Genomic DNA, 16980 nt, shown 5'->3' with positions numbered 1-16980 from the left:
GAACAGGTTTGTTGTTTGGCTCTTTTGCCTGAACCCCACATTTGCTATAAAACCTCAGATGTCACGCCTAGAAACAAAGGAATTGTACATTTAAAACCAATGTCCTTGTAAAGCAGGAAACTCCCATCATCATTTTATCATTTTATCTATTTTAAAATAACTTCCAGTGGGTTTTTTATTATGATAATGCCGTTTTTCGCCAGAATTAAAAAATAAATCGGTGTTGTTTTTTATGACATAGTTCTGCAGAGCGGCAGGAGTTCATCAGAAAATCGCCTCTGAGTTGTGGGCGGCACCGTTGGCGTGGAGTAAGACTGCCTTCATTTCTCATCACCCCTTTGTTGCAACATTCTCCCTCTGGCTTACAGCCCCTCACAACCCTAACCCAACATGAGCGGTGCAACAATAGTCGATGCTGTGGAAGAGCAGAGCAAGGAGCTTGTGATGCGCCAACTGCCGTTCTTCATCTGCTCTCGTTGAAAAAATATTTGTAAATGCAATTTTAATCTTTCTTTTCTTTATATATGTCCTCGATTATGAAAAAATGCCATGAGAACATGTTAGAAATACCCAAAAAACAAAGATAGGCAGATGGTTGTGCTAAGATTTTTCATTTCTTTGTAAACCAGAGTGTTTATTTGTACTTGAAACCTTTCATTGTGGGTAGTGCAATGTTTGAGCCTGAACTAGTAATCTAGTGCAAAAATTCCCTTATGGTTTATCCCCACTAAAGAAATAAAAACACCCTACTGCTAAAATTATGAGGTGATAAATGTGTGTCTGATGGTGTGCGTCGTGAACAAGGCAGATTCTAGATTCGTGTTATTGTCCTCCTACCATGCAGAAAGGCTCATAAAAATGATTTATTCTCTCCTTGGCTGCTATGTTGTGTAGGATTTATGATAGAATGAGTGGAAGAAAAGGGGGATGAAGAGAGTGGGAGCGAGAGAAAGTTAGTTTGAAAGAGTGCTTGGGCAGCCAGGGCTGTTCTACACAATCCGAATGTCCAACTGTGAGCAGAAGTCGTCACGTTTTTTTTCTCCAAAGTGCCAAAATAAGTCATCAGGGTAAGAGAGAGAGACTTTTGGGATGGAGAACATTACATTAGCCATGACAGAAATGCTCAGATGCATCGTCACACACACAGGGATGCACCCAGAGCTCCATCATTTGTGCGTGCACGATTCAGCGCACAGTGTATAAGGCAGCGCAGCCTTCTCCTCTTCCTATCTGTTGGTTTGTTTCCACACTGCATCCTGTCGACGACAGCCTTCCCTTCTTAACTCTCGCTCTCCTGCTCACCCTTCCTTGCCCGCCTTCTCACACAGTGAGTGTGAAAAGTGTGTGTCTGTGTGTGCACGTGTCCGCGAGCTCATTCTGCTTCCACTCAAGGCAGAAGATGGTAAGTAAAGTCTTTCCTTCTGCAAATCAGAGTGTTTACAGGTTTAGGTTGTATGCATCTGTTTAGCAAAGGAAGGATGTTGTTCTACCATCACAGGGGGAGGATGTAATGCATGTCAAAGCCATGTTATTGTCTCAAGTAATTCCTTAATGCATCTAAGGTTCTTTATTATAAGCATGCCCTGAAGAAGGTTATGATGTCAGGCTTCTTATGAGGCGTCAAGGATCAGTGATGAAGCTCGTGGTGGGCTATAGAAGGAGGGAGAAGGAGCTTGAAGTTGTCCTCCTACAGTTAGGAACGGACGGCCATTGCTACATAAAGAACAGAGAGACCTCAAGGCAGAATTTTGCACCAAGCTTGTTTCAAATAAGCAACCAGTCATTCAAGAAGCTGGTGCTCTTATCTATAGCACCAAACAATTAGGGGTGTAACAATTCATTTGAGCGATTCGATTCACATCAGAATTTGGGGTTGACGATACGATTCATAGTCGATGTTAGTTCTTTTTGAACAACGCGATTCATTGACCTAAAATTTGATCTTTTGCACTAAATTCAACCTGTGTGCCTCAGAATTAAATACCTGGTTACTGAACAGTGCAGGTGAAGTTTTCCAGATTCCTTGTATTTCTTGCAAGATAATCAAATCTAAAACAAATATGTGTACAAACAAACAAGTGAAAAGGAATTATTGTTAAATCCGTTCGCATTTTTGTTTCATAACGTTCCACCCACTTATGTTTGTCCACATCAAAGTAACACAAAGGAAACATTATTAGTGTTTCCACTCATTGGACTGTAATGATGGCTTGATCCTTTTTTCTTTTGCTGCCATCACATATGTGTTGTTCACGTTACGTTAAAATAAAATAAACCTAATCCAAATGGTATTTTCTAATTTCAGTATAATTGATTTATTTCATTTTTAAACAATTTTATATAGGTGCATACAACTTTCCTCAAACGCCTCAATCTGGTTGAAACATGAGAGTATGAATCGATTCATCGATAAGTATTTGTTACACCCCTACTAACAAGCATTTAAATAGAAAACCTCTTGATCCGTATGCCGTTTGTTATTTCCCTGGAGTGGCCGTATGTTGTCTTATAACGTAGCAGATTGTTAGCAGCAGCACTTTGAATGGAAATCGGGGCAGTGTGGAGGCAGAGGTATAGAAATGGTGCCCTTAGAATCCTTTGTTTCAGAAAGCTGATAGGGAGAAGGAAAAGGAGGTTGATGTAAGAGTTGACAGTGTTTTTTTACTGTCATACATTCACTGACTGTGAGGTTTTGGCTCATAGCTTTCAGGAAAAATTGCTTGTATGAGAAATTATCTCTAAATTTAGGCCTCAATTTACTCCATTGCCAATAAGCTTTGGATATTTAAGAATCTTGTGGTTTTCTGATGCATAAGTGGGGTCAAAAGTGACCTCATGTGTAGTTATTCTTTAAAATCTTTAAAAAATAAATGTATTTATATTTTTCAATTCCATATATTCTTCATAAAACATGTTTTTTTACATGAGGTCGTTGCATTTTTAAGAAAGAGCTGAAAACTGTGAGAAAAGAGACATTATTGTACAGGTGCGTGCATGATCTAATGGTCTTGGTGTGCCCTTTCTCTGTCCATGCAATATGACACAATAGGTTTTGATTTTTTTTGGTGGAAATAAAGAGTGATAAAATCACTCTTTTGTTATTCAAAATATGATTAAAAAATCAGAATCTTTAACCAAACTTAAAGAAATGACAGGTTTTTGAAAGAATGCATTGATTCATATGTGGTTATATTTGACCCCTCTATGGAAAAGTGTAGGTTTTGGTACTCGTCCTTCATCCGAGGGTTAAGAGACAGGAGGTAATTGTAAGTAAAAGGAGAGACAAACGTCATGACTGATTCCTACCTTTTATGATACTTTTAAAAGACATAAAAATCACATCTGGATCTTAAAAAAACGAATGTTTTGGTGCAGAAACCCAACTGGTGCTTTTTGTCTCTGGTTAACGTACAGACATTCAGGCCTTTCTCGCTTTGTTTAACTTGTGCTACCCATTAAACATTTGGGTCAAACTGCTTTAGGTCAAATCATCTTAGCATGTCTATTGCTGTGTGTGTGCAGTGTTACGCTGTTCTTCTTAAAAGTTTTGTGCTCATATGTGTACATGGGAGTCATGTAGTTTTTAAATGCATTTGCAGGCATTGACTCGGGATTGCTGACTCTGAGTTTGGCTTGAAGGCAGCAGAGGATGGCAGGAGCTTTGAATGGAAAGACAAAGACAGGGCTGTGCAGTCGAATTCGAAAGAGGAGGAAGAGACGAGCATGAAAATGAGATGTAGGGAAAGATCAGACCGTCTGACCAGCTGAACTGATTGTGCTCACACACCATGTGGGCTGCGAAGCTGCGGGGGAGATGGGTGAGGAGCATAACGTGTGCCTGTCAAATCAGCTGCTTCAGCTCTCCAGAAATTCATTCAAAAACTCAGACGAGAGAACATGCAGCACATGTTCACGTTGAGCAGTAGCCCCTGGTTATTAACTTATGACGTTATTTAGCTTTAAGCAATTTAGAAAGAAGATATTCTTCTTTTTTTGACTTTTACCTTAACTTTAGTTCCTGAAAAAAACAGAAATCTGAAGATGTTTTTTTTATATTTGGCTTACAGTCTCTCTAATAGTTCTTTGTGTCATAAATCCTGCCACTTATTGCAAACACTTTTTCATTGGTTTGTCTTGCCTGCACATCTCAGTAACTGAGCAACAGGTTAGCTGGGAATAACCTGCACAATCGTCTCCTGTCAGTGCTCTAAACCAAAAGCTGTTTATTGCATTTGAAAAGTTGCAATTGGAAAGGTCAAGGATGGACTGAACATTTTATTAAAAATTCTCAGTGAGCTTGAAGATTGTACTGTGATTCTGGAAAAAAGATGTAATATTTTGACAATCAGAAATAAATCAGGTCAAATTAGGGTTTTGTCAGCATTTATTTGATCTTAGAAAAACATGTTTTGTTTTGTTTTTCCATAAGCCTGGAAGTGGTAGTCTTACTCAGACATTTCTGTAGTTCTGTCTATGTGTAGATAGGAGCAACAGTGCTTGAATGGTTAAGCACAGTACTGGAGAAATAATGATTTGCTTTGTTTTGACAACAAAAGTTTGATTTTTTTAATTTTTTTTATTAATCCTATGTGTGGTCTTTTTACTATAATACTCAGTTTATTGCAACTGATTGTTAATTGCAACTTCTGTAGTCATAAGACAATATTTAATCTCTGTTTGATTATTTTCTCATTTTTGTTTGTTTTAATAAAGTTGTATTAAAAAATTTACTCTTTAGGGGGTTTTGTTCAGGTTTGATCCTGAAAAAGAAAATATTAGAAGTGCTTATTGTGAACTATAATTGCAGCTTATTTTGTTGTGAGTATCACATGGGTGTTTTTTTAAACGTAACTTTTTTAACCTCATATGGGAAAAAAAAGGAAGTTTGATAGTTATTGAACTGCTTATAAGCCAAAGTTATTGGTACATTATTATTATTGATACACATTGGTACAATCAATGTTGTTTTGTAAGATTTCTTATACAAAATTGTGCTAAATGTGTCAATTCAAGCCAAGAAAACCACTTTTTTTTACTTTCCTTTGTGAACCTCTTCCCTTTGTGTGTTTTTTGGTAACTGGTCTGTTTGGCTCTGACCTGCTGTCCTGATCTTTACCTGTTCAATCCTGTCCTGCCATGTCTGTTAGTGCCTTTGGCTGCTGTGGTCCATCTGAGGCAGTCACACAGAGACCTGTCCCCCCACAGTCCTCCTGAAAGACAGAGGGCACTGTCTGCTTCACCCATCAGTCTCTGTGTGTCTCTGTCCCCCTGCTCAAGCTGGCTTTTGGCTCTATTAAACCTCTTCTGTTTTCCCCTCTTCTCTTTCGCGGCACCAGGCGCGGCTCCCCTCCTGTTCATCCACCCTAAGCATTGCTGAGGTACTCCTGCATGTGTGCTGATGCACCGTTACGGCTCTAATCACGCCATCGGTTGCTTATCCCTCCTTCCTCAACTGCAAATTACCTGTCTGGCATGACTGTTTCCTGTCTTTCTCCCTTTTTCCTCATGTGTGTAAATCTGTGTTGTGTCAGCGCCGTCCTCCCTGCTGTTCTGTCATGAGCACCCGCTGCTTTTGTGTTCTTCTTCTTAGTACTTGTGTTGATGCCAATATTGATATTGTTCCTCCTCATACTGTCTAACCCCTGTCTTGTTTCCGTTCTTTCATACGCTGCCAAAACAAACAAACCATCTTATGACATTCCCTCAACTGCGTTTTGACTTCAGAATTGAAGTTGAAAGATCCTTGAATTATGTATCAGTATGAAAGTAATATTGCTTGCTGAAACAACAGTGCATTTCTTTGCGTGTATACCCTTCAAATCCTATCAAAGGGCTTTGCCGACACACAAACCGTATCGCACAAGCACACACACCAGATCATAAAAGGATTCTGTGAAAGCCTTTGAAGGCCTCCTGGTCATCACCCAATGACGCTGTGTGCGACTCAACAGCATCGTGCTGACATTTGTCGTGACCCTACATTTACATGCAATATTGCACTGGTGGGTAATGAAAATGAGTATTTAATTGCAACCGACTCAACTATAATACACAACAATGCAAAAACAAAAGTGCATGTGCAGACTAATCATCTGAGAAGACATTACAAGTTACTGTTCTCTACTATTTTCAAGTCAGATGAATGCCAACAATTTGAAGGTTCGGAAAGGTTCGGGCTCCACAGTAAGTCCAGATATAGGCAATGGCCCCCCAAGTTTGATGGCACTTAAAAATCAACAATTAACTAAATAAAATAAAATGACCAAATGAATAAATAAATAAATAAATCTATGCATTTTAGAGGCGTGGAGGGATATGACACCCCAAACCCTGCACCACATAGTGGGAATGGCTAAATCTGCGCTTCACACCAGATCTATTTCCCTCCAGCTGCAGCGGTTCAGAATTTTAGCATGTCCAACCTGCAGGATTAGTGAGAGTAACAAATAAATAAATAAAAATAACCAATCCACTCCATCTTTACCTGGAAGAGTCTGTGTGAGAGAAGCAGCCTTTTCAGCAACTAAAATGCATTGTTACCCAAATACGTATCATCTTTCCCAATCCCATCATCATTTGCGCTTTTATAATTCCGTTCCCAGTGGACTTTTAATTAAGATTATGTTGTTTTTACCAAAAAACAATGGGTTTTTACCCAAAGAAAATGGGGTTTTTTCAGTCTGCTCTTGAATCACAGCAATTTGAATAAAGAAATACTCATAAATGCAACTTTAAGCTTAATTTTCTTTATATATTTATAGCAGAAAGATGCAAAAAGAATATATTAAAAACACCAAAAACATGATTTTCATCAGAGTAGGTCATTAAAACCAACTTAACTTTACATGTTTTCAATACGGCCTCACCTGTACATCTTCTAGAATACAAGAACTGCAACAACACGAGATGATGATTGAAAAATGCATTTGAAGGAATATTTAATCAAAATATAAAGCAGTAAAAGAGCGGTACAATACACATACAGACTTGCTAATTCAGAAATGTCATAGGACGGGCAGAGCTGTACTCAAACTGCTATCAAATTCATTAAACTGGTTCTTCATCCGTCTTTGACTGTGTTGCTTTTTTTTAGTATCTTCTGGTGACTTTTTATTTTCCTCCATTGCTGCGTTCTCGTAAAATGTTATCATATCTGGCTGTATAGCGTGTGTTCATATCTGTTTTTTTAGAGTTTGAGCAGACCATGAGAAAAATCCTTTCTGTGAAAGACAGATTTTTTTTTTTTGCCCTAAAGAGTGTGTGCATGCCATTTGGGTGGAACCCCGCCTGTGTGTGGTATTAAGGTGTGTGACTGTCCTGTGGCTTCCTCCAGGCCTCACGAAGAGAGTTCAGGGCTCACCTGGATGAGGTCATCACGCTCAAGTCAAGGTACTCTACCTTGGACCAGGTAAACCCGCTAACCTTCTAGCAACTTCTTTTCCACCGGCATGCAAGGCCACAGGCTTCCCACAGAGCACCTAACAACACATTCATCTGCACTCAGGCAGCAAGAGAGGAAGGCTAAACAGTTTAGACTGAACTGGGCTGCACTGGATCAAACATTAGTTATTGTTAAATATGTAAAACGTCAGTCTGAATAAAATAATTTATAAAATAAACACCAACTTATGGTATCTTTTGGATGCTCCAAATATTTGGAATAATAGAAACCGCCGCTCCGAAGCAAAGGAAAGTGATCAGATTTTTTAATTGGATTTCTGCAGTGCAATTGTCAGAAAATCCTGTTATATAAGGGTCAAAGGTCATAGGGGTTTATATACGGTTTCTCCACTGAGTTAGTGTATAAAGTTGGATTGTGTCAGAGCTCTTCAACAGCATCCCTCCTCTTCATGCCTCTAACTCAAAATCTGCACCTTCCATTTGTCATCAACTTGCATATCTGTTGTGTGTGATTTATGCTCACGTCTACAGATAATTTGTGTTTGTGTGTTTGTTCCTGCTTTGAGCGTAATATGCAGAAAAGCTAGGGAGAAGAAGTTGTTTTAAAAAACATCTGGTGGTGGCCATCACTGAGAGACCTGAGGAGCATCACAGTCACCATCCCAATGCTCTTGCCTGCACTCTCTAGGGAGACGCTAGATTAACATTTCGTCCTCGCTCTTTCCCAACGGACGAAATGCTCGAAGCTGAATCCAGCCTCCAAGCTCTGTCACAGGCTTCTTGTCCTCAAAGCCGATGAATAAATCCTCTTCTTTTGCATAATTTGTCTGACAGCTTCTTTGTTTTGTGCTGAGCTCAGCAGCACAGCAGTTGCATCCCTTAATTTCCTGGAGCATCTTTTCTGGCAGCTGCTTATTGGCTCCATAGATTTTTCTTCCTTCCTTCCTTTTTTTTTTCCCGATTGGCTCGCGGTTTTTGTGTCACGTGTCTCACTGGACTGGCCGCCGTCTGTATTCACCGTTGCCACTAGCTCCCCAGCGCATTGATCTTCCTGGCAAATCTCCTTGACAACCAGTTGTCAGGCTGTTTCCGCGGTGACGGCAGGTTTGCTGCATAGACTAATCAGTCTTTCTGGCACAAAAGCATATGCTTTTTCTTTGGTTTGTTTGTTTTTGAGCGTGTGCATGAGTCTGCACTTTCAGCATTCTATTGAATTCTGTACGACTTAAATCAGATGTTCACGCAGATTAGACTTTTTTTGTTTAGTCCTGTTCTGACAGGAAGTTTCCTTCTTTGTTTTGTTGCTTTGGTGTATGATGTGTGCTTGTTAACATTTACATCCTCACACAAGCCCTTTCTCATCTCTTGTAGATGGTCTCACACTTGTAAACGGGGGGATTAGAGTTGAGGACAAACTAGAAAAAGACAGTTTAACAGCTTGCTTTTACTTTTTTTTATTTGTTTCCCCCTTAAAAAGTCCAAAACATCCCCAGCTGCTTCTGCACTCATTATTCATATATTTTCTTCTGCACACTGTGTTCATCTCCACATGGAAACTGTCTCTCTTCATGGCTGCATTAGGTTTTAAGTTGTGTACAATCTGGTGAAGGGTGTTTAGTTGCAGGACAATGAACATAGTATGGGTTTATGCTTAAATAATAGATAAATGTTTGGCTAAAGTTATTATTTTTTTTTTTTTCTTAAGGAAAGCCTTATCCACAAATGTTGTAGCGTTTATTTTTGTTTGTACTTCTATCAGTGTGAGAAGGTCTGACCTTTGGATGTAGATTAGTGGTATTTCTGCAGCTAGAGAAAGCAGAGCCTGTGCAGAAACCTAAAATTAAAGTGATTCAAGTGCAAGTAGATGGTGTATTTACTTTTATAGTGACATTACATGCGTTTTTTATTAGATAAATGTAGATTTCTATGTCCATATTTACTCCAGAGCTACCAAGCTGGTGCTCATGATCATGATAGTACCAGCATCAAACTGAAATTTACCATCCAACAGAAAATATAAACTAATGAAAAAATGACTAGGGGTGTCCCGGTTAATCGATGAATCGATTTATATTCTTACGATCCAACCAGATTGAGGCATGTTGATAATCGAATCGACCTATACCAATATAAAATCGTTTCAAAATGAAAAAAATTGATTTAATAGAATTTTAAAAATCCCATTTGGATTGAGGAACTACGATAGCTTTTACTAAAACGTACAAAATAACAATCAATCATTCCAGTCCAATATGTGGAAACACTTTGAATTTAGCTAAGACGCGTGACCATACAGCGTGTTACCGTGTTCTAAGAATGTTCCCTTTGGATTATTTCGATGTGGAAAAACAACAGTGGGCTGAACTTGAGGAAACTAAATTTACTTGTTTGTTTGTACACATACTTTATTTAAACTTGATTATCTTGCAAGAAATAGAATCTGGAAAATGTCACCTGTACTTTTCAGTACCCAGGTATTTATCTCTGAGTCGCACTGGTTTAATTTTTGGCTAAAGATGTCCTGGATCAATTTTAGGACAGAAAATCAGATCGTTCAAAATGAATCAAGATGGACTTTGAATCGTATCGTCAACCACAAATTGTAATTTGAGTCTAATCGTTGTGGAAATGAATCGTTTCACCCCTATTTTTAACATCATGCATAGAACTTCAGTCAAAATGAAGCAACATCATGGCTGCTTCTGTCAGGTTCTGAAATCTTCCACCTTTTTCCTTCATTTAGCTCTTGCTCATTTCCCTTTTAATGATCTGTCTGAGGTCGTTCATTCATAGTCCTGCTAGAGGATGCCTGTCTGTGTGTTTGCCCTCCTGTCCGTCTGTCTGTGCTGTCTGCCTGTGGGGTGGTGGGTGCTGGGACAGATGCACTGATGCCTGTGATTCGATGCTTTATCTCCACTAGCTCCAGTGTAGGTTGGAGGGGCTTAAAGATGATCGCAGGAGGACCTTCAGCTCTCGAGTAACTATCCCGCCCCCCCTCTCCTCTCTTCCTCTCTCCTCTTCCCCTTTCTCCTGCACCAACCCCTTCAGAGGGATGTGCAGAACAAATGCCCTGCTCTGTTCCTCCCTCCTCACTTCCCCAGCTATCTCCTGTCTCACTCTTTCTCTGTCTGTCTCTTGTTCTGTCATTCATTCTTCGTCTTTCTCTGTGCGGTCTGTTAGGAGTATTCCTCTCCATCTCTCATTTTTCTGTCTCTTCTTCTCCTCATCCATCCGTCAGTCCGTCTCTGTTTCTCAGACCAACATGCTTTCCGTAGCTCTGTCTGGTGTGCTGGATGTCTGTTTAGAAGATGCCATTCAGGCCGCTCTAATAGTTTTTTCTTTTATTTTTGTCCTGTTTTCCCTCCTCGTTCCGTAGTTTAGTGGTGTCTGCCTAGTCCGTGCTTTTATTTTTTTGTTTCCTTCCTCCCGGGTTGTGGGACCAGGTCACGCTGATCCTCATCCTTCCACACCCCCTCTGTCCTCCAACATCCCAATCACCGAGCCCCACCGCCCCATCCTCCACCCGCCCACCTTGGCTGTCTGGTGCCCAGGGATGTCGCAGAGTTAGCCTAGGCCAAAGAGGAAGGGAGGAGAGAGAAACGGGTGGGTGGCTGAAGGGAGAGACCTTCACTGTGGGTGTCGCGGTGTTTTATACACCACCAACACCCAACTCACCCAACAGCTGCAGGTCACAAAGGCTTCTATGTAAGAAGGATTTTCAAGGACCACAAGGACTTCTCAGGCCCACATGTAATTTATTAAAAACCGTTATACAGTAATACAATGCTAGATTTGCTTTGGATAATCCTTCTTCCTGTGATTCTTCCTTAGATTTTAACAATTCCTAGAGGCTGAGTTTCCCTAAAGCAGAACAACTTCTAATAAACGTTTTTGAAAGAAGAGACCAGAGCCTCAGTGCTTTGCTCATAAAAGGAGCAAAACAATTGGCCAGCTTCACTCTCACTTTCATTTTCTGCTAATTTAGTGTGCTATGCTACACTTCTTCAGCGTTTTATCAGAAGAAGTTAAAGGTGAACAACCTTTCCTTGATTGTAAACCTATTAAAGACCCACTCCAATCATCTTTTGACCTATATTCAAAGTGTTCACAGCGGTCTTTTAATTATGATTATGCAGTTTTTAGACCAAGTCAGAACGTTTTCTATATTGTGGGCAGGATTGTTGGTGCAGAGTAAACCTGCACTCATTTCCCATCATGCCTTAGTTTACTACACTGTAAAAAGTCTTCAAGGGGAATCGTTCATGTAGCACTATTTATTTAAGTACATTTATTACAAAAATGTAGTTAAACACATTATTCTGTATTAATTAGGTTCTCTAAAAGTAATTTGTTGCTCAAAATTGACTAACAACAAATGAGATCACTGAACTACAGCACAATTCTAATTTCTTAAAACTCAATTTTAATAAATTCATTCCAACTTAAATGTAACCAACCTGGACTAGTTTGGACTTGCTCTGCACGTCCTCACAAAGAACTGCTTTTATGGACTTTGTTGCACATCGTGCTGGAATAAAAGGTATGTAGTGTTTTTTGCGAGTCATATTTATGTTGACTTTAATAACCTATGTTGTAAGCCTTATTAAAAAGCATTATTATTTGGTTCACATTTAGTTTATGGTTTTAAATATTAGCTTCTCTAAACTCAGTCAGTTACCTTTAGCAGTACATTAACACTGTGCTTAATCAAAGAAATATAGTTTGTAGAGATGCTTTTAGTCTTTATCGTTTCTAAGTTTAGGGTTAAAACAGCATCAGTGCTCAAATCAATAACTATGTTTTTATTGTGGATAGTTTGTAATTAAGGGTTTCAAAGCTAACCCAAATACATGACAGTGAAAGAAGTGTTGAAGACGAAGATTTAGGAAAATTAAAATTAAAAACTTTAAACAATTGTTGCTAATCATGTGATGCTTGGTCTTTCAGTGAGGTGACTGTGGAGTGGAGGAATGTCACAGCCGGCAGAGTTTGTTCAGTGCTGAAGCAAAGTAAGCATTTTTTCACATATGTCTTAAAAATATCTCAGTTAAGTTAAAATTTTTGTAACTTTGCGGTTCTGCAGTCTGTAGTTCTGATATGGAGAGAAATTAGACTCAGTCGGATTTGTGCGAGCGTAATTCTTGATTTGTGCGTAAATTAGGATCTGTGTATGCATATTCTTGCTTTGTGCGTGCGTAAATTAGGATTTGTGCATAAATTTGGATTTGTGTGTGATTTGTTACTCACATAATACGTTTTGTGTATAAGTTAAAAAAATATAAAATGAAAAAAATACAAAATGCAATTTACGTATGCACAAATTAAGATTACAACAGCTTGAAACTACTTACACACACACATCTTTAAAAAACACGCACAAATCCCTTGTTACGCACACACGAAGCCAAAGTTACGCACGGATCTACCGTGAGACTGTTTTCACGTCTCACAAATCCGTCCGTAAGTGCTGCGTTTAAATACCAGTGGAATGCTCGGTCATTAGAATTTTCCTATCAGCCTTCTCTTCTAAACGTATTTCCTTTAGTGGGTGTAGCAGGGCTTTAAAAAACTTTGAAGTAAAATAAAAATTATCGTCTGAGAATATGACGTTCACTTTTAAACGCTAATATATATGTTAAAAGTATATTATTCTCGGAGACACCGAATTGATGTAAAATGCGTTACAGGAACGACCAGTAAGGGGCACTGTTTTTTTTCTTCCGGAAAAATGAAAGGCAGTCAGACTGAGAGAGTCACGGGAAGAATGGCGGCCCATCTCGGTGGTCAGCGCCCCGAAGTAAGTAGCCTCTATGTTCAACACTAACATCTACTGTCTTCATGTATTGATTGAGTCATTGTCTGGATACGTTTGGAAGGGAAGGCTGATAGAAAAATTCTAATGACCAAGCATTCCACTGGTATTTAAACGCAGCACTTACGGACGGATTTGTGAGACGTGAAAACAGTCTCACGGTAGATCCGTGCGTAACTTTGGCTTCGTGTGTGCATAACAAGGGATTTGTGCGTGTTTTTTTAAAGATGTGTGTGTGTAAGTAGTTTCAAGCTGTTGTAATCTTAATGTGTGCATACGTAAATTGCATTTTGTATTTTTTTCATTTTATGTTTTTTAACTTATACACAAAACGTATTATGTGAGTAACAAATCACGCACAAATCCAAATTTATGCACAAATCCTAATTTACGCACGCACAAAGCAAGAATATGCATACACAAATCCTAATTTACGCACAAATCAAGAATTACGCACGCACAAATCCGACTGAGTCTAATTTCTCTCCATAATCTGAAAGTTAAGATTGTGTATCTCCATGGGATTGAGGATGATTTCCAGCTCTCTTGATGAAGCAATGTTCTGATCCATTTTTATATTTGTAAATTCCAGAATATTTGATATCATTACATTTAAATGTTAAGATTTCAAACTAATACAGAAATACTTTGATGTCCTCTAGATAAAAGAAGAGTTGCTGTTCACTGGAACCATGATTGAGTTGGATCGGCACAGCCAAAAACATCTAAACGTGTTCAGTGACAAAGGGGGAGCAGTGGCCCGGCCATTCAAAAACCTGATGGTTTTTAATTCCCGAAAATATTGTGTAAAAAACATTCAATTGTTCATTTGATGAGATTTTGCTGTCTTGGTAATTCACTTTTTCTTGCATTCAAAACTAATTAACATGTAAGTAAGGATGATTTTTTAGGTTTTACATTCCCATTGAAGTGTCATAAATACTCTTTTCTTTTTTTTAAACTACATGGAAGTTGAAGTTCTAAATATTTTTGGTGTTTTATGTCTTGATTTGCAGAAACGTCCATGCACGAGGTGCTGGAGGCAGAAGGAAGATTTTCCTCTGCCGTGCACCAGATGCAGCAGGAAGCATCAGGAGTTCCTGTTCTTACAAACATTTTTGAAGGGCCTGCTGTTTGCTGGTTTGGGATCCACCAAGACTAAAATAATCTGTGAAGTTTTTCAAAGGCTATTGTTCTCTCTAAATTCTCCCTGTTTTTTGTGTTTTTGTTTAAATGTTGACAATTTGACTGAATTATGTTATGACTAAATTTTAGAGTACTTTTACAATCATAACTCTGCAAACTGAATAAATCCTTTCAAAATAAAAGACACATTTGTATTTCCTAAATTCTTTTAAGTCTCAACAAAAAATTTAACTCTACCAAAACTTACAATTTTAAGACTTCAATGAAATGAATAAATTTAAGTATGTAAAAGAATTACACATTTTCTATATACAACTTATTTTTTATTAAGTACTACCTACTCAAATTTAATAATGTTTTAAAGGCAGATTTTTCTCAGTAATTATGATGACTTTCATTTTTGAATATAAAAAAGTCAGTAGTATTAGGTTTTACCAAATCATAACTCCCACTTTGTTCAGTAAACTACAAAAAATTGCTTGGAAAATGTTGCCTTAATATTTTTAAGTAATATCTAAGAAAAACGTTTTACAGTGTAGCTTACAGCCCCTCACAACCCCAGCCTAACATTAGCGCTGCAACAAATATGGCGAGCAATATTGGAGCGATCAGGCCATACCGTTCTGAGCCACATGCCAACTGAGACAAGGAAAACACAAACGTACATGGATGCTTTGGAATGGAGAAGACCAGGGAGCTTGTGTTTGTAGTTTGTACCTAACTACAATCTTTATCAAACTGCATTTTTTCTGCTCCTGATTCACTACAATTTTAACGAAGAAATATTCAGAAATGCATTTTTTTACTTCTCTAATATATGTCCCCCATCATGATAAAAATGCTACAAGAACATGTTAAAAGCACAATTATTATTGGAGTGGGTCTTTAAAGACGAATTGTTGGAAAAGGGCTGTTCCCCTACATAGCATGTATTTTTGAGTTTCTGAGACCGATTCACGTCAACAGATCATTTTAGCCTCCCACTGGATGAAACACTGACTGAGTCTCGAGTTTGTTTTTTCTTTGGGAAACTCTGTCCTCTTTTAACCCACTTTGCTCTCCTCCCCACCTTGTCATGATGTCAAAGAGGTTAGCATACAGCATCAGCGACTTACAGAGATCTTTTTACCCATCCTGCGCCACATCTGAACAGCCACTTCCTATGCTCAGCACCACATTTCCACTACATTTGATGTCACACATAGTTAACGCATCCATTGTGACATAATATTGTCACTCTGTATGTCGTTGCCTTTGTCCCTGTAGTCTTTTTAAGTACTTTGATTAGTGTGAGATGTCAGTGTACTGAAGCAGAGTAAGTGATCATAATGTGAAAGGAGATGTAGCTATCTTCTTGGAACAGGACAAAGTGCACAGTGTAATGTGATGCACCTTCAGACTGTTGTATAAACAGCTTTTCAGTTCACCCGTGTCAAAAAGTGCAGCTTGCTTTTTCTGAAATTACCACTTCCTGCGCTCTTTCTCTCTCCTTTTGCCCTTTCTTTTTCTCTCCCGACCACTCTCCCCATCTCCAGGTGCAATCGAGATGCAGCAGCAAAGAAAATATCCTAAGATCAAGTGAGTCTTTATGCCACCAAGCATCCTTCAAAACACATTTTAAAAGATGCAACAGTAAGATTTATGTGTTTTTCACCCATGTGTGGCTGCTGTTTGCATGCCTGTGTGTGCGTGATGTTTTGCCAGAGGTTGTTAAGCCTCATGTTAAGCATCTGAAATATGCTGTGGAAGCGTAAGTGTATGTTTAACGGAGAGAAACTGGGTCAAGGGAAATCAAAGCATGGCGCCTATTCTTCGCTGTGAGGCAGAGCGGCAGAAGGAGAAGGAGGCAGAAAGAGATAAAGACGGAAGGAAAGAAAGCAGATTACTCATTAGTTACAGCTTGCTTTGTTCGTTTTACCTTTGCAGTTATTAGACAGGGTATTATTAGACTAACATGCTGCTATCGAGCACCACCCATCATTCAGCTGTGATGCAGGAAACAAACAGAACTCAATGTCTTGCCAATCCCTCTCCATGGTGTTCAAATCGTGTTCTTCCTCAACTGCATGCAGGAAAAGAAAGAATCATACTTCTTCAGTTTTCTTATATTAATGTGCAAATGGATGTGTTTATTTATAAATGTTCCTTTTTGTCAATTATCTTTTAGCAGAGGTACAGTAGTTGTTGACATTTTCTTTCAACGAGTTCCGCTTTGAGCTCCAACTGAAAATATTAAGTATATATATGGCTGTCCTTCGTGTGTCGAAGTCGACTGTCTTGAGTTGAGGATTTAAAATGACAGGCTCTCACGTGGGCTGCTAGCCCAGCACGGGATCTGCAGAAGCGATCACATCTCAAGCATTTGAAATCGCTTGAGATTGTTACGGAGTGACGCCGGTGATGTGCTCGTTGGTATTCACTATGGCGTTGGTCTGCAACGGTTGTCATGGCTTTCTTTAAAGTTTTGCGCCATTTAGATTTTTGTAGGGCTTCTTTTTTCCCAGTTGTAGTGTGGGATGCCTGCTCTCTTCATGTGTCGCTTTAGCACATCTTTATAACGTAGCTTCTGTCCACCGCGGCTCCTTTTTCCTTGAGAAAGTTCAGAGTAGAATACTGCATTG

The 16980-nt window shown here is 38.9% G+C and overlaps 1 protein-coding gene across 10 annotated transcripts in view; it reads left to right on the top strand.

Annotated features, from left to right (window-relative positions):
• The window catches only part of gphnb (gephyrin b), an 87260-nt gene that overhangs the window by 57349 nt on the left and 12931 nt on the right, over positions 1-16980 (top strand). For 3 of the 10 annotated variants that reach the window (XM_023953012.2, XM_023953011.2, XM_078942647.1), the window contains 4 exons: positions 5337-5378; positions 7334-7408; positions 10322-10378; positions 15895-15937. In XM_023953012.2, the coding sequence (XP_023808780.1) occupies positions 5337-5378; positions 7334-7408; positions 10322-10378; positions 15895-15937 (217 nt within the window). The remainder of the gene's footprint in view (positions 1-5336; positions 5379-7333; positions 7409-10321; positions 10379-15894; positions 15938-16980) is intronic. The other 7 variants (XM_078942645.1, XM_023953013.2, XM_078942646.1 and 4 more) reach the window with 4 other exon arrangements.

This window comes from Oryzias latipes, chromosome 24 (genome assembly GCF_053564925.1).
Source record: "Oryzias latipes strain Hd-rR chromosome 24, Olatipes_Hd-rR_3.1".
Lineage (NCBI taxonomy): Eukaryota > Metazoa > Chordata > Actinopteri > Beloniformes > Adrianichthyidae > Oryzias > Oryzias latipes.
The sequence above is the reverse complement of the archived record's forward strand: the minus strand, read 5'-3'. Positions and strand labels throughout refer to the sequence as shown.